The sequence below is a fragment of the Tachypleus tridentatus genome, chromosome 2, assembly GCF_004210375.1.
Source record: "Tachypleus tridentatus isolate NWPU-2018 chromosome 2, ASM421037v1, whole genome shotgun sequence".
Classification (NCBI taxonomy): Eukaryota; Metazoa; Arthropoda; class Merostomata; order Xiphosura; family Limulidae; genus Tachypleus; species Tachypleus tridentatus.
In genome coordinates, this window is record NC_134826.1 from 97,425,658 (window position 1) to 97,450,412 (window position 24,755).

At 29.1% G+C, this 24,755-nt stretch overlaps 1 protein-coding gene across 6 annotated transcripts in view; it reads left to right on the top strand.

Annotated features, from left to right (window-relative positions):
• nst (phosphoglucomutase 3-like protein nst) overlaps positions 1-24,755 on the top strand; it is a 68,392-nt gene that overhangs the window by 42,971 nt on the left and 666 nt on the right. For all 6 annotated transcript variants that reach the window (XM_076489716.1, XM_076489719.1, XM_076489717.1 and 3 more), the window contains 7 exons: positions 73-186; positions 5,407-5,508; positions 6,152-6,201; positions 9,766-9,832; positions 11,358-11,480; positions 21,587-21,708; positions 23,745-23,796. In XM_076489716.1, coding sequence (XP_076345831.1) covers positions 73-186; positions 5,407-5,508; positions 6,152-6,201; positions 9,766-9,832; positions 11,358-11,480; positions 21,587-21,708; positions 23,745-23,796 — 630 coding nt within the window. The remainder of the gene's footprint in view (positions 1-72; positions 187-5,406; positions 5,509-6,151; positions 6,202-9,765; positions 9,833-11,357; positions 11,481-21,586; positions 21,709-23,744; positions 23,797-24,755) is intronic.

Genomic DNA, 24,755 nt, shown 5'->3' on the forward strand with positions numbered 1-24,755 from the left:
ATTATGTGATCAGAAAAGGAATAATGGATGAGAGCTATGAAAACAAAAAGTTATACTTTGGATTTTAAATAGGTAACAGCGTACTTGAAAGACTTATTGTCAGCTGCTGGCATTGATCTGAATCTGTGCATTGTTCAAACAGCTTATGCCAATGGAAGTTCAACCTATTTTATCTCTGAAATTTTAGTAAGTAACCTTTTAATAATGAGTATGTGGAAACATGGATGCATTTTAATCTGTCTTCATTTTGCAACATTAAAAGTGTTATAATAAATTAGTTAAAAGTAGCTTGATGATTGTTGCTAGTAAAATAAAACTTACAACAGTTAATCAGAATTCCTACCCATCTAGAAAAATTGGAAAACTCTTCACTGTTCTGAAAAGATAGAGAAACTATTCTTAAACAATTCAAAGGCAATGATAACCTGTAACCATTGACTTTTATTTACTAACATATATTTATTTGGTTTTGTTTAATTTAAAAGACATGACATGGAAATGTAGCTTAAATGAATAAAATTTTGTATTGATGTTCTGATTGAAAAATGTGTGAGAAGCATGGTGTTGACAATCAGTGATGTCGAGAAAACCCACTTGTAGAGAAATATATATGCAAAAACGGCTTGTTTGGGTTGAGAAAATATTTTACATAGAAGAACCCAAAATAAACCAATATAAAGAAATGCCTTTATACCTATATTAATATAATAAAATAAAATTATATATTCAAACATCTAACACTGCCCTCTACATTCCAACACTCAGTTACACAACCCCTTCCAAACATTTGGTCAGCTTCCGGTCAGTTACCTCTTTCTTTCTTTGTGAACCTGACAATGACCGAAGAAGGTCGAAACGTTGTTCACTCTTCTATGTAAAATATTTTCTCAACCCAAATTAGCTGTTTTTGCATATATGGTGTTGACAAGTTTTTTGTTTCTTTTGGAGGGGTGAAGCTGATAAAGACTGATTTAAAGTTGTTAAAATAGTCTTGCTAGAGTTTCTTCTTGTATGCTGTAGAATTATAAATAGATATTAAAAATAAACTATCAGCTTCATAATGTTTTATATATTCTCTGGAAATTAGTGATGTAACATACATCATATCTGATCAGATAATAAAGTAATGTTTTCATCAGTGGATTATCTTACAGTATTATGCAGACATTATATTATTTGAATGGGGACTACATAAGAGGGATTGTGTCATTTAGCTCGATGGTTTTTACTAGCTTCTATACATAGTAGCATTTTCCCTTGTAGTAAAGAATAGTAACCCTGTTAGTTATAGGTATTATTTTGTACATAAAAGTAAACATTGCATCCACCTTGATAATGAGGAACCCTCTTTTAGGATGACAAAAACACTTGTGGAAACATCGTACATTTATATTAATTTTTTCATTATCCAGTAAAGCTGGATTTTAGACACTAAAATCTTTTATCACACCCATCTGCTGTGTTGCCATTTTAAGAAACAGATGGTCTAGGTAGTGACAGAAACAACATGCATAATCCAAACAACAGTCTCAGTCCTATGCTGTTGTGCAAAACATTGTCCACACCATTTTCTGCATTCTTAATAACACTATGCAAGGTGTCAGTCCAGTTGATCAAAACCATATTTACAATAACTTTTTACTATAATTCTAAGTTTACTATATACATATAGTAAACTATAGTGAAATTAAATAAGTAAACAAAATCGCAAAGAATGACTGTGTTAGAAACAGCACATCCAAATCTCTAATTAATTATATTCTAACTATAATTTTTTAAAAGCCAAAACAAAACATTAAAATTAAAAAAATAAACAGAATACACTGTATTTTGAAAAAAGAGATCCTAGGGTACAAGCTACAATGTGGGATTATAAGATGTATCCTAAGTTTTGGGGGTGACTGAAGAAGTAGGGCCCACATTGTGGTGGGGGTACACCATCTATTAATCTTAACCTCCAATTTGCTAGTCTCACATAAAAAAATAGATGCAGTTAAACTAGAAATTAGTGATGTCAAGAAAACCCACTTGTAGAGAAATATATATGTAAAAATGGCTTGTTTGGGTTGAGAAAATATTTTACGTAGAGGAGCAAACAACGATGGCAGAAGAAAGTTGAAACATTGTTTGCTCCTCTACGTAAAATATTTTCTCAACCCAAACGAGCCGTTTTTACATATATATTAAACTAGAAATTAGGAGACTGAGACGTGAGTGCTCAAGCCCATAACATCCCACATCTATATCACCCTCTACTGCCTGCATACAGTTATGGGAAGGTGACTACTCTCTTAAGTTAAAATTAGAAAAAGATAAAGACAAAAATATAAAAATAAAAAATAAGGAAATAAGGTACTACCATTTGGGGGTAAGTAAGATAAAACTTACCTCTTGAAGTTAGCATTTGTGTCCTCAGTATGGCAGAGGCACTAATTAACTAAGTTTACTGTGACTGTCATGCTTTTATATACTGCTCAAAGTGTACATCTGCATAAAGTAGTGCCAAGTCCTTAAATTTCTTTATTTTTAACTAAAAATAATTATTAGTAACTTTTAGTAAAATTTCTCTGATTTTTTCAATTTCTTTGTCTTTATTCAGTACATTTTTGTATTTATTACAGAATAGTTTAATAATTTTATCTAAAATTTATTTATTAAATCAATTAACTATTAATTTTTGTATCAGTATTTTAACATTATTAATAAAATATTGTATTTTATTACAAATTTTACAATATCTGAATAACTGCTAACTTATAATGTTTATAGTAGATGGGTATGGCACATAACTATTTAAGGAGGGTAAGCCATAAATTGGAAAGTCAAAATCTTTTGTCAAAAATATTTATATTGATATCCTTATCAATTATTTTAATTTCTAAATCTAAATAATTTGTATTAGAAATTGGAGAATTTTCAATTTCTGTTTATGCTAATTAGATCATCTGTATATATGTAAGTTAAAGTAAAAATATCTGGATTTGCATAGTTTTCAATAAATATATTTTCTTAATAGTACAAATATAAATTCACTACACAAATTGAACAGTTAGCACCCATTGGAACTCATATCATTTCTTTAAAACCTGTTTATTGAAAAACTATATAATATTTATAAATACAGAAACTAAACATATCTTTTATGTTTTTAATAATTTTAATGTGTTTTTTTTGCTTTAAAAAATTATAGTTTTATATATATACACATACACAAAAGTTGGAAATTTTTAGTACACATTACAAACCTGTTGAACATAAAAAAACAAAAATTAAAATCTTACTCTAAAGATAGTACATTATATGTGTTGAGCATTCATTACATTGTGTTTGCTGTTTTCATAACCATACCATTTTATTATGGTAACTGAGAACTGTCCATTGGCTATTTTGTTTTAGGGAGTTTGCTTGAGAAGGAGAATAAAAAAAAAACCCTCTAAAATAAAGTACATTTTTATAAGCTTTTGACTTGCATCACCCAGAGTTGAATGGCTCAGTTACTCTAATGTTTTTATATGATAACTGTAAATTGTCTGATAAAGTACATAGATTAGTTTAAGATAAAAATACCTTAAAAGTAGGGAACATTTCCACTTTTTATAAATTTTTGGCTTTGTAGTTGAAGATCTAAGTACTTAATCAGTTAAATGAGTCAATTATTACCTTTTATAAAGCATTGTGTACAATTAGCATCAAATAAGTTCACTAGAGATTAAATTACAAAAGAAAGAAGAAAAGAAAACATTATCCATCTTTTTTTTTATGAGTTTTACTTTCTCATTGAGTTTTCTCAACTAGTTTTTTAATAAAGTATTTCTACCAGAGATTTGTCTTTAAATTTATAAATCCTTTATTGCATCAGTTTGTGTGAAAATTTTTCATGTTAAGAATAAAAATAATTTTTCATCTTGCATTTTTCATATTTCACTTGCGTGACCTCCAAATTAATATCAAAAGTTTTTTGGTATAATTTTATTTTCTATAACCTTATATTAGAATAAATTCATTTGATTGAAAAATATGAAAAATAACTTCTTTTTTTTTTAGCATGACTGTAAGTTATAACAGGCAATTATAATAATTTATTCTAACAATTTTATGCCTTTAACTTTTCCCTGCTGCTTTCATTTAGTTTTTTATTGTTCCTTGAATAGATTCTTTGTGAAAAAGTATTAAGTTATTTGTTGAGAGTGAGAAGAGCTTAGGGTAAACAAACTATCAAATTACATCATGTGACAACCCACATGGTAGCCTTTGTGGAGGATTTTTTTTTTCATTTAAGTTTTCTTATTTGACCAATCAAATTGTTATTTTTTTATATATTTGGGTTACTTTTATTAAAAATATTTAACAATAAACAGAAAACAAACTTAAATAAACAAGGAATTTAACACTTCAGCCTTAAGACATATTGCACTTGTGTATAATTTAGTAAGTTTATTTTTTCTGTGTTATTTGTCTACAAATAATTCATGTAGATTTTAAATAAACATTTTTAATAATATATCACACATTAGAACAGATTGCCCCCAAACTACTATAATTTATAGATTAGTCAGAAAGCCTAATTAAGAAAAAATTAGTTCTTGAAGCAAAGTTTTTAGTGTACACACCTCAGTCCCTCCTAACAAATTATGGACATTGACCATGTTTGAAACAAAACAATCACTTTCTTTATATAGTTTTAGTATTTACACCTATTTATTTCGATTTACATTCGTATTAAATTTAAAGAAATGATACAACATCATATCTTGGATATTTAATCAAAACCGTTATAAACTATTCAAAGTATGTATATATATATTTAAAATACAGTATAAACAGTGAAGTTATTTTTATTCAAAAACTAAGTACTGAAATCAAAAGTCATCTGAGGAAGATTTATTCTAACAATAACTATGCTGGAACCATCTATTAGTAAAGCAGTCGATGTGACAGCACTTGTATGGGTGAAATAGGATGCAACACAAACATAAGCGTCAAAGAACATAATGACCCATCACACTTTTATGAACATGATATAATTAACTTAGTAACTTTACAATATTATGCAATGAGAACAACATTAATAAAAGAAGCATCAATTATTTGTGAACTAAAACCTAATTTAAATCTAAATATAACTGTCATCCAATTTGTTGTGTAAATTGGAGCAAAATGCTTGCATGCTATTTCACCTGATGATGAACACACTATTGATCAAAAAGTTGTAATAAAGTTAAACAAGGAATAATGATAAGTAATCCACTCAAAAGCTGTACTTCTGGACTTATAATTCATTATTATTTTCATTTCATACTTAACTTTTTTTTTATCTACTAGGTACTAAATCTCATTAAAATGTTGAACAAATAATTTTAATCTTTCAAACAAATCTAATCCTCATCTTTCATTTATATAATGCAGAAAGTTCCTGTAGTTTGTGTTCCAACTGGTGTTAAACATCTTCATCATCGGGCTCAGCAGGCTGATATAGGAGTTTACTTTGAAGCTAATGGACATGGGACAGTAAGTCATAGATATGTGTTCTTCGGGACTTGTTTTCTTTTGTACTATCATTTTTAATTAACACTATGTTTTAATTTTATTTCAACTGTGACTTCATTTTATATAATGTGTGTTTTTCATTTTCAAAATATATTGGGACAACAGTTTGTGGTAACTGAGTGCAAGTACTAAATTTGGTGTAGCTTGTGAGTGAATGTGTGAAGATAGTTTCAAAAATGGTGCCTCAGTTATGTAAAAAGGGCCATGGAATACAAAAGCTGATGACAGGTTTGAGTTCAGCAAATCTGCTGTTGGATCTCTGTCATGCCTAGGTGACCTAGTAATTTTTCACCCACCCATAGAGGCTGTGACATATAGATAAGGATCATGCTTTTCAAGTCCACCTTCCAAGTTTGATCCTGCTAGCTCAAAAATTGTGGGAGGAGTTCATCAACAAAAAAATTCATAGCATAAACTAATATTGTTTTTTTCTTTTGTGAGTTTTGCAGATAGCCATATTTAACTTTGTATCATCAAATATTTGCTTTTAATAATCCATTTTTGCAATTTTTTTCTTATAATTATACAATTTTTAGTGTATTTTATTGTAAATGTATTATTTTGTGGGAACATACTGTTTAACCCTGTTTATATTTTTCTGCAGGTAGTATTCAGTGATAAAACCATTGAAAAGTTGGAGACAGTAGTTAAAAGGTATGATGATAATTGTTTTGAGTTTATTGGTCTACTTTCAAAACTGAGCAACTTGTGTCAGCATACCACAACTGATGTAACGGTGCTGGAAAGTTCATCCTCTGGCTGAACTTGAAAAATATATATTATCTAAAAGAAAAAAAAATGTTTACAAAATATTTTCTTACTTAAATCATGATATATTGTTTCATTTTCACAATGACTAAGTCATGATACAATGTCTCATTTCCACATCGACTTAAGTCAAGATACATTGTCTCATTTTCATATTTTTTGTCATTATTTCATAAACAAACAGTGCAACTCACACAAACAAAAAGTCAGTGAAATTATATATTTATATTTATAATATTAACAGATAATAATGAAATTAAGCTTGCATTTTCAAGTTGAAATGCACAGTGTTTACTGAAAGAATCCATAATTTAACCAAACCATAAAATAGAATCTTTTCTCAACTACATAAACAGCCTAGGAATTAAGGTACACAGAATGTTATAGATTTATATTTATAATATAAGCCCTGATTAACAGAGGTTGCTCGAAACATTGTAAAAAGTAAGTATTCTTATAATTTGGCATTGTTATTAAATCCTTTCTCATATTTGTCTCAAACTACCAACATTGAATGAATTATATAATTAAATGTATAAATAATGTCCTGAACAAAAATTGAAATCTCTTTTACTTTAGTCATTCTTGGAAAATTCTAAATCAGACTATCAATACTTTATTTATACTGGAGATAACTTTTTGATGTAAGAGAAGACTGCATATAACAGAAAATGCTCAATGAATTGGTATTCTTGAATTTCTTACTGAAGTTTGTCTGATTGGCATAAATATTATTAGTAAAGTAAAAGAGGCAGCAGAATGGTGACTATGATTTAATAGATTTTTTGTTGCTTCTATTTTGAGGAGTTTAAGTGTTTAATAGTTCTTTTTTGAAGTTAATTGAAAGTTTGGTTTATTTAGGTGACATTATATTATTTTAGATGATACATATTACCATGAAAGTGCAAAGTTAATAATTCATTTATGTAAAGTATTCTCTAAAAATTAAATACTTCATCTTGGAAGTAAACTGTTTACTTTGAAAAGAATGAATGCTATTTGTTATTTAATGTTAATTTTCCATTTTCTTGAAAAAAATGTATTGTGGAAGTATATGTATTATTTCTTCCACCATGACAACCAGAAAAATTTACCAGAATGATAGTCTTTCTTGTCAAGTTGAGCATATTGTCAGGATAGTACAATCTTCCTTGACAAACAGAACAAGTTATCAGGATATTATTGTTGTCTTTGACCAATAGGACACATTATCATGGTTATAGTCTTGATTGTCAAGCAGAACAAATTATCAAGATGATACAATCTTTCTTAACAAGCAAGACAGATAACCAGGATAATGGTCTTCCTTGACAAACAGAATAAATTACTGGGTTAATACATTCTTCTTTATCAAGCAAAACAAATTACCAGAATGATACTGTATTTCCTGGCAAGCAGAAGAAATAAAAGTAATTGTCTTCCTTGTCAAGTAGAGCTTATGAGGGAGATAGTTTTATTTATCAAGTAGAACATATCATGATGATATAGTCCTTTTTGTCAAGCAGAACACACTGATAATCCAGTCCTTGTGAAACAGAACAAATTAGTAGGATGTTAGCCTTCCTTGTCATCCATCTTGAGTAACAGAAAAACTGGAAATTTTGCTTTCTAGAAAATAATTTAAAGAAATTCAGTTCTTTTTTAGACACTTCTTCATTTGCAAAAACAGATTTTTCATGTTATAATTTTTACAATTAAAATTATATCTACAATTATGCTTGTAATAAAGATCATGAGGAAGATTTTTAACGTAGGTAACTATGTATAGGAAAAATAATGTGAGCACTAAATTCTTTGTTTTTCATGTACATTTTTATTGTTACAAAAGTATCTAAAGTGTAAAAATCAAAAACTTGTTAGGTTTGATAATAAAAACTACTACTAATTCTTTATAAGGTATACTTGTGAACAGTTTGTGCATTATATCATTCAGTATGATAACATGAGCTCCATGTTTGCCAAGTGATTTACAACTTGTATGGTGGGACTAGTAGAGTTCAAAGAGCAATAAAACAGTAAAATTAAGTAGAAACAGATATGAAACAGACTTGCAAACCTTAAGCTAGTTATGATAAACATTTTTAGTTTTCTGTTACAAGATTCAATCTTGTTCTAGAATTTTTTATGGTGGATATAAGTTTGATTAAATTGACAGAGTACATATAGTGTTAGGATACAAAGAATATAATAGCTAAAATGAAACTTGAAAATATTGAAATTAATAAAATTATTTTTAATCTTAACATGAAAATTGATTTGCATGCAGAGCAGTTAACACTCACTCCATATATTCACAGACAACTTTTTGGCAAAAATATCTTATTTTTTGTTTACAGAAGACTTGTAATGCTTACTGAAAGCTTTTGAAATTTCCTAAAGTTGCACAAAATATATTAAATGTTGTATTATGAAAAACTGATGGTTAGAAGGTCAGTCACATTGACCAACCCTGTATAGAAAGAGTTAATGTTTTGTCTGAAGCCATGTTAATAAATTAAAATATTTGATTAAATGCCCTCACAAGAGGAACATTGTCACTAATATTTATGTGGAATTATGTATTGCTTCTTTGAAAATTTGTTCAGACTAGTGTTATTTAATGGGTTTTTTTTTGTTTGTTTGTTTTAAATCTGTAGTTTACTACCTGCATGGGTGAAAGTTCTCTGTCTCTAGATGGAAATCCATAAAAGTGACCTATTCCAGGCATGATTATGAAGCATGATTTTTACTTAATGTGAGATAAACACTTAGCATTTTATTGCTAAAGCTGCTCTAAAAATGTTCATAATTAGGTAATTCGGTGATATTTGTTTTTACTACAACTGAGGTTTCAAGAAATTAATTGGCCATACATATGTAAAAGATTTGAGTATTAATGTTTAATATACATAACTAGCCTTGTATGATTATCAGGTTGGTTCATGTGGTAACATGACAAGTTGTGATTTATGAAAGTCTTTTTACTACAGTGTCAAGTTCAAATTTGATTCTGAAAGTTGTACAAAATGGCTTAAGATGCATCTGAAAATATATAAAACCCCAAAGCTTGTGAGAGCCACCTAGGCTTACAAACCCTTGGCAAATAGACTTGTTTCAGTCAAAATGACTATTGGACACTTTCACCTTTGTAATTGCATTTACTGGTATGTTTGAAAAAATGAAAAATCAGAAAGGCAATTTAATAGTAAGAAGTGTGTAAAATAAATTGTTTTGAAATAGAATCTGCAAAAAAGGGTTAATTTTTTCACTTTTTATCACCACAAAGTGTTAAAGAAAAATTAAAGACCTTAAAAGTCAGCTGTTTAAATGTAATTTTCTTTCAGTTGTTTCTTGTTACTGCAGTGTTCTATCTGTGAGTAAATAGTTCTGTGGTCTCTACTGTACACCAAAATTATTTTCAGTAACATCGTTTTGTAAAGTTATTTTATTTTTGTATGTTTTATTGTATAGTTTGAGTCGTCCTGAGCAAAAGAAAGCAGCCCAAAAACTGATGGATGTCATCAACCTAATTAACCAAGTAAGTGTTGTTTGAGCTTTATCTTTTACATATATGAGTAAAGGGCTTGCTTACACACAATACATTTTGTAATTTGACCTTGTATGTTTTAAGTTATTGGTCACAGTTGTATTTATCAGCATTGTCATAGGGAATGTTTCTTACTCTAGCATTACTGTTGAGTAGTCAAGCTTAACAAAAGTCATATACTTAATGTCAATAAAATCATTATACTATCCCCCATATCTTGCACAGTATTAAAAAGTTAGTATTTACATTTCAATCTGAACCAGACTTATAAATAGACAACCTGATTCCTGTCATCATGAAGATAGTAACAACATATTCTGAAGTTGTTCCTTCAAACCACATGTACTTTTTTAGGTAAATAAAGCTTAATGACAAGCATATATGCTATTTTTGAACAGTGTAAAAGTGAAATGTAACTCCAAGGTTTCTTAACAACTGGTTTGGTTCTTTGCTGGAAATCTTATAAAATTTAAATGCATGAGTGTATAAAGTATTTTAAGATTTTGCATTTTGGAACATTGAACTGAAAAGGAGTCATGTAACACATTACAAGCATTTCACTGGGTCTTTACTATAGCAGTAATATGCAATTTGTGTCTCAGAAAACAAAGTCCTCATTGTTTAAAGAAGTGATTCCCAATCTGCTAATCTCAGTAAGTGTCAGAGTGAGTTCTATGACAACATATGGTAAGTAAATAAAAGATCAAAAGAGGCATCAGGGTGGGTTGCAGGACAATGTACAGTAAAACATAAAAAATACTTTTATTTTTTAAGTTATTTAATAAATAATTATAAAACTTTTTCAAACAACCAAAGCAAAATATAAGAACAGTAATTATATTCATCAAATATAAGTTCATTTGTGAGTTGAAGAAACTTGGAGACCTCTGACTTAGAGTGATTGAAATTGTAGGATAGTATATGATCATGCTTTTGTTTAGTTACAGTATATGTTTAAAAAATCAATAAAATGATAAAGTCAGGAACTAGTCTTTTTTAAGGCATATTTTGACAGATATTCTGTTGATTTTACACAGACATTTTATTTTCATGTGTTTTGGTGTGCATCAGGCTGTGCACTAAGTATATGTATAGGAACTGTTACTTATACACATATCATGAGAGGAAAGACAAAACAAATATATGGTAGACTTACTGTGGAGATAAACCCTATATTTTTTCATCACTTATGGTTATTAGAGTAATCTAGTAAGTTTATTTGTCATGTGTAACACTAAAAAAAAATTCAGGTCCCTGATGTTAGAACTGTAAATGATGTTCACTATATCTTTTTTTTCATCTACTTGTCCTGTTTAAATATATTCAAGTAATATATACAGAAATGTATTGAATGCACTATTATCAAACAGATTTTAAAGTAATACATTCTACTAGTGTACTTAAACTTTTTCTAGTAGAAAACTACCACACTTGGTTAGAACACACTATTATAGTACAACTTGTATATCATAAAGTACTTTAGTGTTACATTAAGAGAACTTTTTCTCATCATCAGACTGTTGGAGATGCGATTTCAGACATGTTATTAGTTGAAACTGTTCTTCATGATCGAGGATGGAGTGTAGCAGATTGGGACCAAATTTACAAAGACCTCCCAAACCGGCAATTAAAAGTTATGGTAAGTTCTATTTTTCTTACCCTTTCAAAGTTAATTTATGAATTTTAATTTTAACTGGACTTTGTCAGTATTTGACTTTGACTGGGTAATATTTGTTTGTAGCTAGTTTTTCTCTTCACATTGCCATATAGCAAGCAGATATAATTAGAAGATTTTAGAACAAATGTTTTAAACAGTTGAATAGGTATTTTCTTTTATGCTTAGTTGGAAGAAGGTTAAAATGTATGTTGAATTTTAAATTTCTTTCTTATGGCAAATTATAAAACATAATAAAGAACTTTTGAAATACAAAAACAAATTTTTAAGATTATATTGTTTTTAATGTTCTTTCGTAGTTGTTGCATTAGAAAATTGTATTATTGTTGGGAAAAGAGCTGGTAGTTTGGTGTGTAAAATGCAGTTGTAGTAAGTACCCAATGAATCATGGTAGAGCAAATGTATATGGACTTTTGGTACAATTGTTATGGAATTTGTGAAAAATATAAATACGCAATGCAGTTTAGTAGTCAAAACCTCAGTATCTGAGAGTAAAACCTTAGGGTCAAGACCGAGACTGTAATAAATCACATAATGAAAAGTAAAGCAAGAGGAATAAAAATCACGTGCATTGATTGAACAAACTGTCGGAAACTTACTTTTTAGTAGCATATACAGTAATGTAAGTTTATGGGTGTGTTGGGCTAAGGATTCTTATACAGTAGGTGTCTGTGACTTGTTGGTGATAAATTTGACAATGAACAAACAGCATGCACTCCACTTGTTTTTAAAATAATATATATATATATATAATTGAAACAAGTTAAAAATACAAACAAAATTCTTTACACTTTGGAGATCATAGTTGTATCTTAAACACTACAAGTCTCCTCTTGTCAAAAGTCTATTTAGGCTAATACAATTCTTTAGAATTCATTTGACAAGCTGAACTATTTTTTTCTACTTTTATAACAGTAGTATTCATATACAATTCATTTATACTGTCATGTAAGGTACAGTGCTTGTATCCTGTACTTCCAATAATTGTCTGCTTTTTCATCAAAGTAAACACAAGTGGGTTCAATTTACAACACTTTGACAAAACATATTATTCTCCTTCTCTCTTTCACATTTTTAATATCACTCTAATATACCAATCAATAAGTTATTTACTCCTATAGAGGTGGATTTTACATCTCAATTTTCTCTGACTGAACTTCTTTTTCACATGATTTTACTTTTACTCTGTTTAAACTTGTCTGGTTACAGCTATTTATACATCTGTCACTTAGGTCTTCTAGAATTCTCCATGGCCTCATCATCAGTGGATTGCACACAAATTTTAATACCCTTGATATCAATTAGTTACAAACAAAAAATTAATTTATTAATAATAAAATGTACACTGATACAAACTTTATTAACATCTTAACTGAAATTTTTTATGTTAACCTTACAATCTCTGATGGGGGGGGAGTGAATAAAACACAATCAAAAGGTCTGCAAATGAAACTAAAACCAGTAGTGGTGTCAGTAAATTCTTTATGATCTTTGAAGTCAAACAGGATAATATAGATGTTGAATGTCAGAGATAATCACTAACATTTGACATAAATGTGTGCACAAGGTGAAGTTCATGCAAAGTTATAGTAAGCCTACACATAATGCAATGTATAGTAGCAGTTAAATTTGAATAGGACATGTTATAACTGCAAATTGTTGTGTACAGGCAGTATGGTGGTTGGTGATATAAACAAAAATAAAGGGGGTGCTATAAATATTATAAAGGTGTATTATCAAGGGAGTTAGTTTCTAGTAAAACATCTTTGATGTTACATCATTTCTTGTATGAACTACTGCATAATTTGTAATAATTAGCACTGAATAATCCTGGGTAGATGACTGGTCTAATGCTTTTTTTTTTTTTTGTTGTTGTTGTTGTTTTTTTAATTTAGATGGTTTCATTTTCTGAAACCTGTCAAACAATAAGGCTAAAAGGCCCAAAGTGTCATGATCTTTCAAAGAGTTGTCTCAATACCAATAACATTGGTGTACTATTCTTTCAACTAACTGGCTGGACATGCTCCTTGAATTCTATGTGATCGAGCAATGTTTTATATTTTTATGAGCGATTTTCATTCAGTAAATTAAACTTTAAGAGAAAACTTATCAATTTTACACATGTAATAGGATGTCTTTGTCAAAGGCTTAAATTGAAATGTTGCACATCAAAATACTTAACCTAGTTTCCTGGTCATTTATTTTCAACAAAATGGTTTTGAAACACCAATGATTATCATGGATAGTAAAATCAAAAGATACAAGTATACCAGTGTACATTTACTGGAGTTTTCATTGTCAGATACATGCACTAGAAAATGTAGATTTATCTCATATAAGCTGTATGGGAAAAACAACATTTTCAATTTCAAGGACATATGTGTTTTCACGGCTGGTATATTGATAACATTTTTATGTGTTTAATAGTATAAAACTGTATCTAGTTGAAATCTTTACCAACTTGTTCACTTTCTTTAATTTCAACTGCAATTGAATCATTCTTAACATATCACTAATGCAGAACACAAGAGACAATTTTTTTCTTTCCAAACATCTAATTCTCATTCCTCTTGCTCTTTTTTACTGAGTCATAGGTACAAGTTTTATATTCATGCCATGTCTGTGACATGGAAATTGTTATTTCATTGAAACATGAAATTTACTAGTTTAATGTAATTACTGTAAGTCTATTATAAAAAAAATATTTTATATGAAGTTAGCAATATGCCCAAAATGCTCAAGCTTTTAATAACTAGCATCATGCTCGTGGTTCTTAATAGAATTTGCCCAGGAATTTAACAACAATTCTAATGGAAAATACAGCCAAAAAACATTTTAAAAAGCAGGGTTGTTCTTGAAACAACACTCAAGACCTATCCCAATGACTAAAGCTGCTAAATATTGATAATACCAAAATAGTTGATTTTCCAGTTGTTCGACAAAATTCATTCATTTGTTCTTCATATTTTATTTCACAAACCTAAAGAAAAAATAGCTATGTATATTTTATTCAAGCCTGGACAAACCTACTTAAAAATTTTCCTGCACAAACCATAGGACTTTTTTTATTTTAGAAAGAGAAGGAGATATTTTAGTAGATTTTTCATTGCTCCTGGCCAAGTTTCTCTTTGAAGCCATTAAAGCACCTAAGCTTACATCAGAAACAGCTAGGTATACTCTGCCAAAATATCTGCACAACTACTAAGCAAACTCCTGCAAAAGTTGTGGGGCTGTTTTTAGTTGATTCATGAAAGTCAAGATTTCCACCCTTTAAAATTTTCTATGTTCTTCTTTACTACTAACAAATTCTCTTTGAAGCTATTCATGCATTGCAGAAACATAGATACCAATTAATCCTTTTGCAATGGGCAGGGTATAATATACACAAATGAAGTATTTATACTATAACTTTTGATGCAGTATTTGTATCTTTATAAAATTTGGTAGACTTAGTAAAGATTGCAAGTCGTTCATACACAACAAAATCATATTTTTGAATGAAATATTTTACTAAAGATTTTTTTGAAAATATTGAGTCTGTTTCATTACTAGTCTGAGCACGAAGTGGTTTTTATGTTATGATTAAAAAAAACTATTTTTGTCCCAAAAGTCTCAAATATTATATGAGTAATTTCTAAAACCTAAATACATTTCAAACTTTGTTTTCAGTAAAACTTTATATTTTGTCTCTTATTTTCTCAACCCTAACCTAACCTGTATGGGGTGTGTCAATATTGTCTGGCTTTGTAACCGCCATAATAAATTAGGAAATAAATATAAGTTATGCATTTTTCATCATAGAATGAGAAGAAGGTATAACATGAAGACACAAATATTTAGTCTTAATATATATATGTATTTCTGATCTTTAGTTTTTACAAAGTAACCTGTTTTGGCTGTGCTTTAGTGGATTAGTATTTTCTAAAATATGGTCACATTTCAATTATTATACATTATAAATGAATGAATATACTGATTTAGTATACAAAAAAATTTAGGGTCTGAAATAATTATCATGATACCCAATCCAGTGTCTTAACTATATATAGAGTAGCTAGCAAGGAGCTGGCATATGCTACTAGTATATGCTAAAAGAAATTGATTTAATAGCATTCCACAAACAAACATTGATAAAAACAGTATTTAACACTATAATAAATGTACTGTCATGCCACAGCCCAAAAAGCTTAAAGAATTGTCAATAGGGCAGAGACTTTGCATAGAAGCTTTACGTGATGCTAGTTAGATTCTCCAACAAATTGCTGTAGACTTGAAATGCTATCCAAACATTATAAAGTACACCCTAGATCATGAGACTGAAACAAATAAGTTTGAAAATAGAAAAGAAAGAAGCAGAACACCAAAATTCAATGATATTGACTTTAAGTATCTTCATTCATGCCGACTTTGGGATACTGCCACTGATCTCCAGCATGAGATAAACAACCATGTATCAAATGACAGAAAATTTACTAGATCTAAAATATCAAAAAGACATAATGAGAATAGAATATATGGTCATGTCGCATTTTAAAACATTTACTTTGATCTCCAAATATTGTCAACAGACTGAATTGTTGGTGATTGGAAGAGAGTGTTAAGGAGGGATGAGTCCAAGTTTGAAACATTTATTCGAAGTGTACGTGGAAGAAATGTGAAAGATACTTACTGCAATGTGTAGCACCTACCAAAAAGCATGGGAAAAGCAGTAAGATGGTTTGGAGGTGTTTTTCTGCTGAGGTGATAGGAGGTATTTGGAAAATAATGGACCAGTGCAAGTACCGTGCAGAAATTAGACAGCTAAGAAAGAAGCTGCTGGAGTTTTAAATGATGCAGTGGCCTCTATAGAGCCCCATTCTCGAACAAATTGAGCAGATCTGCTTCCAAAGAAACTTTATGGGAGTGTAATAGAGACATTTGGATTAAACTCCTAAATTATATATTGAATAAATATGTTGCAGTAGTGCCTGAAAGATTGTCTTTAGTTATATAAGGGACCTACAAAATGTTAACTGTTTGCTGAACTCAGGCACTTCTGAGTTTCTGTTGTATTAAATAAAAATTAGGAAACAGTTATATTTTCTAGTTATGTTGATCTTTGTATTCATTTGCTGCTTGATGTAGGTTGCTAAATCTTTTCAAATTTCTCGTGTGGAGGATGTGAAGTCAAATATTTTTAGGTTTTATATATACATTTGAAATAACTATATTGATATCATAGAATTCCACTATGATTTATCCAAGTTAGTAACTAAGCTGTATTTTGTCTAAAAAACTAATTTTGAGCAAACTAAAGATAGAACCTATATGCTTGAAATGTTGGTTAAAAAGAACAAAATGGCTTCCTTGCACTTTAAAATGACTGAGAAAACCACTAGGGAGATATTCTGAGAATCTAATTCATTATTCACCTGTCATATATTGAAGTAAATGTTTATAAGAGATCATTTCCAAAAATAGAAAGAGGTGAGTGGAACCACTGTGTTTGATTCAATACATAAGCCATATCTCAATAAATAGAAAAGAAATTAGGTTCTTATTTTATATTCTAGTTGTCAATGTTGGTAATTTGAGTTCTTAACTTGTGCAACACTATAGACTTAATATTGACATCACAAACATCTAATTTTAAAGAGTGCTCCATTCAACATACTACATGACTCAGTAAAATCCATATTTAAGTGCTATTTTAATATTCACTTTTAAGTTAAGAAATTAACTAATATATAATACTAAAATTTCAGTTTTAATCTACAAAGTGACTAAAATCTACTTATTGACTAAATGCATATAATAGTAGTTCAATAAAATTTTAAATGCAAGTCAACAAACATGATGACATGGCCTTTGACCCTTGATCTGGGTTAACCTTTTCACAGTGGACTGGTAAATTTTGTATCAGCTTAATGAGGGAAGTACATTTATGCAACAAATCATGTGTAATTCCCATATATCCTCAAATAATCTGGTAATATGTAATTTAAGATAAGTATTTTTGTACACAAAAAATGACCAAATTTACCAACTTTGTGTATAGTTGGGGTAGAGAAAATAACATAAAATATAAAGTTCTACTCAAAACAGATTTGAAATGTATCCAAATGAAACTTGAGATGAAGAAAAGTATTTTTAATCTTAATATGAAAATCCCTTTGCACACAGACTATTTCAAAACAAATATTTGATATATTAACAAACATTTCTTTTTTTATTAGTTTATTAAAAATACTTCATTGAAAAATATTATTTATTTCTGAAAGACTTGTAGTGTTTACTGAAAGACTGCCACATTTTGTGAAGATATACACACTGCATTAAAAATTAGTAGTATCACATGTATAAAGACTTTGAACAAATACAAATTGACCAAACTTGTGTTGAGAGAAGTAACAGTGCAAATAATGTGTATACTTTGTGTCTTATTATTATTGATTATTGTTTTAAAAGCAACATTTTTATAATGTTAATTTTCTTTTACATACATTTGAGAGTAAAGGGGTACCTGTGTTGAAAGGGTTAAGCACCATTAATACTAGTCAGAAATTCTTCATTTTATGCTAGTCAGAGATGCTTTATTACATTAAGAACTGTATATATTTATAACTCTTTCCACCCTTATTATTATTGATTATAGTTTTACAAGTCATTACAGCAAAATGGCTATGAGTATTTAACTGAAATGTGAACCATAGTAATGAATGCAGTATTGAGTATATCATAGGGTAGTTTTAAAATTAATTGAAGCACCTTCATTTTTTCACCCTGACAGAGTTCTATAAGTCCTTCACTTTCTGCTGTTGATAAAATCTAGTGTTTTACAAATGTGCATTAATTGGAAAATAACTTGTGTAACTTATATTGTATTAATTGAAAACTGGCATGTTGATGTTACATTGTTTCTCAAGCTCAATGTTATACTTTGTATCTGCTTGGTTTTTTGTGAGTGCTTTAGTGTGTTTTCCAACAGTATACAATTACCATAGTAGATTTCTCTGCTCTTGAGAATGGTGATTTAATCTGCTGATCTTTGTACTTTATCTGTCAAATGCATATTTACTCAAACCTCAGGTACAAAACCACATGGCTCAGTAAATAATGATTGGGTGGATTAAAAAAAAAAGAGCCAATGGAATTGTAATCTGTTGAAAAACATAACATTCAACTGTGTACATATGCATGTAAACATAAGATTTATCCTCCATAAGTGGACATAAAAAATATCTTAAAAAATAAGATAATTGAAATTGTTAATTTATAACGTGGAATAAGAATCATCAGAAAGTACAGAAACAAACTGAATTAAAATGCAAAGATTATATTTTCAAGCCTACAACTAGGACTCTTTAGAAAAGAGTAAACAAACTAGGCTGAAAATAGTGTCTATATTATATTCTTAAGCTACAAATCCCTATTTTCATTTCACTAAAATGGATAAGTATTGTAGACATGGAGTCAAAATAGGGACTTTTTTAACACTGCCTAGTTTATTTCCTCATAACACACCATGATGCATGACAAATAACTATACTTATTTCACTAAATCTGAAGTCTAGTTATTCATCAAACACAGTATTCACAATAATCTTAATTACTGTTCTTAATATGTACAAAAAAGGCCACAGAAATAGTAATACAGTTTGATAGGATATATATATACCTAACTGAAAGCAGTAAAAAACAGTGACATTGCATATTTGTATTAAAAGTAAAGCACAGTCTGTTGCTTTGGTTTTTAAAGCTGCACAAAAGTTCCTATACCTCTTGTACATATAAGAAATGTTTGAGTTACAATTTTTGATGTACATTCCCATCTGGTGTACACATTGTATTATCACTTTAAGATAGTGTATAACAATACATTGCTTTACAGGTTGTGAGTCATTAGCCTGCCTAACATATAGTTTGTTTTCAGTTGTTGTGTTTGAACTTAACTCTCATTTTTCAGTTTTATGCAAGCTTAATGATGAAACCTCTCGACTTTTTTTCGGAGTTTTATTGCATTTCTTTTGTAAGTTACTTTACAAGTTGTTTTTTACAGTTCCTATGCATTTTAACTATATGCAAGCAGCATTGACAAATGTTTGTTATCTTTCAATCATAATCTTAGTTCAGGATCTTCATGTTTTAGTATTATCTTTGCTATGATGTTTTTCCTTCACTTTTTTTGACTAGCATCAGGACTACCAAGCTTTCAGGAAGGCTGAAACTAGAACTAAGATTACTTTTCATTGTTCATTCTGTTTCTAAAAACTCTTAAAAAATTGTCCAAGTGTACATAAATAATAAGGCAGTTATTTTAAAACTTTAAAACAAATAACTAATAGTGGAAAATGAACCACATAATTTGTGGTACTTGAAAAATTAATATTTTGTTTGTAACTTGGTGAACTTGCTGCCAGTTTTCAAATATATAATCATCAACAGTAAAGTAAAATCTTTAGTACACTATTTGTTAGCTTAACATAATAAATCTTAATTAATTTCAATGTATTAATTGTAGAAATAGTTTACTGTTCTTGACTTACTCTGTTAACTTGGCCTTGAAATTTTATCAAAATAAGTCTTCTTTTGTTTGTAAAATAGATCCACCATGTTAATATTTAGAGGAAATATAAACATTTACTTAAGCTGTATTTTTATTTGTCTTTTCATATAATTTGAATTGATTGATTCATTGAATGTAATACTTTCCATAGTATTTATGTGTAGTCATCTGAAGTTTTATAATAACTGTTTGTGTAAGGTTCCACTGTACAAGTTCAAACTTTTTTGTATTAAGCTGAACCATTTACAGATCAAATCACATTGAGTGTATGATGATTATAAGGTTAAAACTTTATTAACTCATGTTTGTAATCTGGCTTTATTTTTTTAAATCACATAATGAAGATATCATTTTCACTTAACACTTGTGTGTTTTTAACAATGCAATTGAGAAACTAAATTTTTTTGTGAAACTAATAATGAATTATTTTGTTCAGTCAGCATTTATTTAAAAGTTTTGGAGTGAAACTTTTTTATGGCAATAACATAATTTCTAATGATTGTTAGAAAGCAATCTTGGCCATTGTAAATTGGTACAAGTAATAATTCTGCAAGCCTTTACTTTTCAAATTTAAAACCTCATAATCCCCTCAGAAGCTAATTTTCATGTATAAATGATCAAGTCAAGCATTACTGAACCTGTGATAAGAACAGTGGTATATACCATTTGTCAACAGAGTTGATAGATTTTTTACATAAAGTACATTTGCGACTTGTATTAAGAGCTTTGTTTTATTGCATCTTGGTTTTTAGACCAGTATTTCTCAAATACCAATCCATGAGAGTTTCCTTGCTGATCTATGGATTTCAGTGAAGAAAAGAAACTGGCAAACACCATTTTTTTTGTAAATTGTTACAATTTTTCTTTATACTTGTATTTTACATACATCACACTATTCTTTAAATTATGTATAATCTGAAACTCTAGTGTGGCTTAATTGAGTTAAATTTATAAAGCTTTAACTTTTCTCAAGTTGTCTACAATAGTTTTGCAAGGGAGCAAGCTTGACCCTGATATTAAAAGATTGAGAAACACTTTTTTATATGCAAAAACGGCTCGTTTGGGTTGAGAAAGTATTTTACATAGAAGAGCAAACAACGTTTCGACCTTCTTCAGTCATCATCATGTTCACAAAGAAAGAGGTAACTGACCGGAAGCTGACCACATGTTTGAAAGGGGTTGTGTAACTGAGTGTCGGAATGTAGAGGGCAGTGTTAGATGTTTGAATATATAATTTTATTTATTTTAGTATATTAATATAGGTATAAAGGCATTCCTTTATATTGGGTTTAAGTTGTTTCCTTTATATTGGTTTATTTTGGGTTTAAGTTTCCGGTCAGTTACCTCTTTCTTTGTGAACCTGACGATGACCGAAGAAGGTCGAAACATTGTTCGCTCTTCTATGTAAAATATTTTCTCAACCCAAACGAGCCGTTTTTGCATATAAATTTCTCGACATCACTGATTGAGAAACACTGTCTTAACTTGCATAGTGTTTAAAATCATAATTTATTTTTTGTTTGAGGTTGCTGACAGAAAAGTAATCACAACAACTGATGCAGAACGAAGATGTGTAACTCCTGATGGCCTGCAAGAAGCTATTAATAGTCTTATTTCAAAATATTCATGTAGTAGGGCTTTTGTAAGGTATGTATATTTCTGTAATAGCAACAATCCACAGAACATTTGTGGTCAGATTAGTGTCTATTGCAATGGTACTTCTTTAAATACAGGATTTCTAGAATAATACACAAAAGAATTGTAATTGCAGACAACAAAATCTACAAGTTCCACTTGTCTTGGGTCTAACGTCAGTTAAGCCTTTAATAAATACAACCTATATTCGATAAAGAAATAAATGAACACTGTAGCTTGGGTGCATTTTTTTTGCTTTAGTTTAGTTAGGGCTACACTCTGCTGTACTACTACTACCAATGAATAATCTTGTAATGTTATTCTATGACCTAAAATTTGAATAATTAATTTTCGTAAGCTTTTAACATTTTGTTATACAAAATGTCTACTAAAATATATTTACATCTGTTGAAATGAAGTGTTCATGTTTGTGCAAAGTTGCACACACTTTTCAGGACAGTCAAGAACTAAGTATTATTATAATAGATAATTTATTATAGTTTAATATGGATATAGTATGTTCAAGCTTCATGTTTGACTATCATGTGCATGGTCTCCAGAATTGGAAGAAATTATCAACAAACGTAATAATGAAGAGGAATTTATTAAATGTATGTATAAAGATATATTGTCAACAGGCAGACAAATACATACTTTATGTAATATGAGGAATATGAAAGTCGTAGTTTTGGTTAAAAGAGAATTATGATAGATGTTCTGATGTCATACCTTAATTACCAGCAACATACAAATTGACTGATTTGCACTGTATCAACTGAAAATATCTCTGTATGATTCACTGCTAGCTTAAAGCAAAACATTGACTCGATGTTTTTCTGATTCTCATATTTATAACATACTCTAATCTCTTTATTTCCTTAATGTACAAGATTCTTGGTATAAAAGCTAAAACTTTATAGGTACTGTAGGCCTTCTCCTGCAAACCTGAATTATCTCAATGACATATCTCCTTTAGCTAACATCCAGATTAAAAAGTTGTATAAATATTTGTTCTATTTGTGTGTGTATGTGTGTGGTTTGAATACAATAAATTCCCACTGTATTTAATATAAAAAAAGGACTTATGTCACCTGAATATTTTGTTGACACTAGATATTGCTAACCCTAATTATCTTTACCTGAAGTCTTGTCATATAAGAATATTTTTATAGCTTTCCATTAGATGTAAAAGAAAATGAATATCACCTGAAATATACAAAAATCTGGCTTCTAAAGAATAAGGAAGTATGTTAACATTTTGTACCAATAAGTGCTAATGGTCTATCAAAAGTGTGATTAATGTCAACATAGTATTGACAAATATGGAACATCAGATGTTTCTTCTTCAGAGTATTGCTTAAGGTTACAGCCCTTTTGAAAGTTAAAAACCGCTCAAAAGTTCTCACCTAAACTATGTGGGCAGTGCAATAAATGTGAGTTCATCCATTAATTTTCCTGTCAAATAAATCAGAAAGTGTAGAAATGTTAGCCTCAAAAAGAAACATAAGCCTAAAAAAGTTGAAATTAGATTTGGAAAAATAAATATAAGCTTAATTTTAATGTGTGGTGTTTAAAGTTCAATTACCTGTATGACAAATAAACTAAATAAACATTGTATTATGCTAAAATATTAATTATAAGTAACTTTTGGTTAAAAATTGTTGAAATAGATCTATAAATGTGTTTTCTAATTGCCCATTGGTCCACACAGAGTTAATTTTTTTATGTGTGTATCTTTAAAAAAGTGTATAATTTGTGGTATAGAAAGTATTAAAATGTTATTTTCTGTGTCCTGTGTAATGCAGGTAAATACACTGAGGTATAAAACTTGCAAGTTTGCAGCGTCATTTGGTAAATTTAGACAACTGTGAAGTAAAACTGGGATATGTGTACATAGAAAACAATGAAAAAATATTCACCACTGGTTAAGTTATAAGAGTACCATTTTATTACTTCTTTTGTCAATTACACTTATTCTTTAATATATATTTCATATGCTACACAACACTGTTATCTTTCATGTTAAAATAATTTTTATAATTCTGCAGACCTTCAGGAACAGAGGATGTTGTTAGAGTCTATGCTGAAGCTACAACCCAGGTAATTAGTTTATGGTTTTCTATAACCCAGGTAGACAGTGTACTATAATCTGCAACTGAAGTAAGTAAGCTTAGTATAATATGCAATTATTTTTTTAAAAAAACCTAATGTATTTTATTCTGCTACTATACAGCTGCAACTATATGAATGTCCTAACATCAAGCCTACAAAAAAACACTAACATAAAAGTAGTTTATTTAATATTCTTCTCATTCTAAACTTTTATTTTTTTTTTTTTTTCACTTTGTTCACAGCTCATTCATTTGTTGTTCAAAATATCTAAACATTAACACTGAGAAATATTTTATAGTTGTTAAGTTTGTGTGATTATGTTAGCTATTTCATGATTGTGTTATGATGACACAAACAATTTAATATAATTCTTTTAGAGTTTGGATTATAACTGTTATAGCATGGTATTTGGCAAAAGAATTTGACAACACTGAGTGTGGCATAAATAGCATGGGTGATTTACTACACAATTTTCTGTGCTTACAATCATTCTTTGAATCTAATGTGATTTTCTCCTGATGATTCAATGGTTGCTTGACCTACTCTGGGAGCAAGAAAACTACTTTGCTTAATTCATCAATCTTTATGAATTATAATAAAGCTTATTAATACTTACCATAATTCTAATTAATAAATGATACAGATGTAGTGTGATTATATTACTGTATTTTGCTTTCACTTATCAGAAACACTTCAAATATGATGATACATTTTCTGTAGATACTAGTCTATGCTAATTGAGAAATTTAGGTTTTTAACAAATTATATATATAGAGAGCCCATTATATAAAGTAGTTATTGTTTAGTTTGTATGCATATTAATATGGTCTTTAATTTTCCAAATTAAAGCTAGTTATGTTGGTGATTATTCCAGGAACTTGGAGCATAATGCTGGTTTTGAAAGTAGCAAACTACCAGGAAATAGCTTTCAGAGCTCTTCAGTAGTT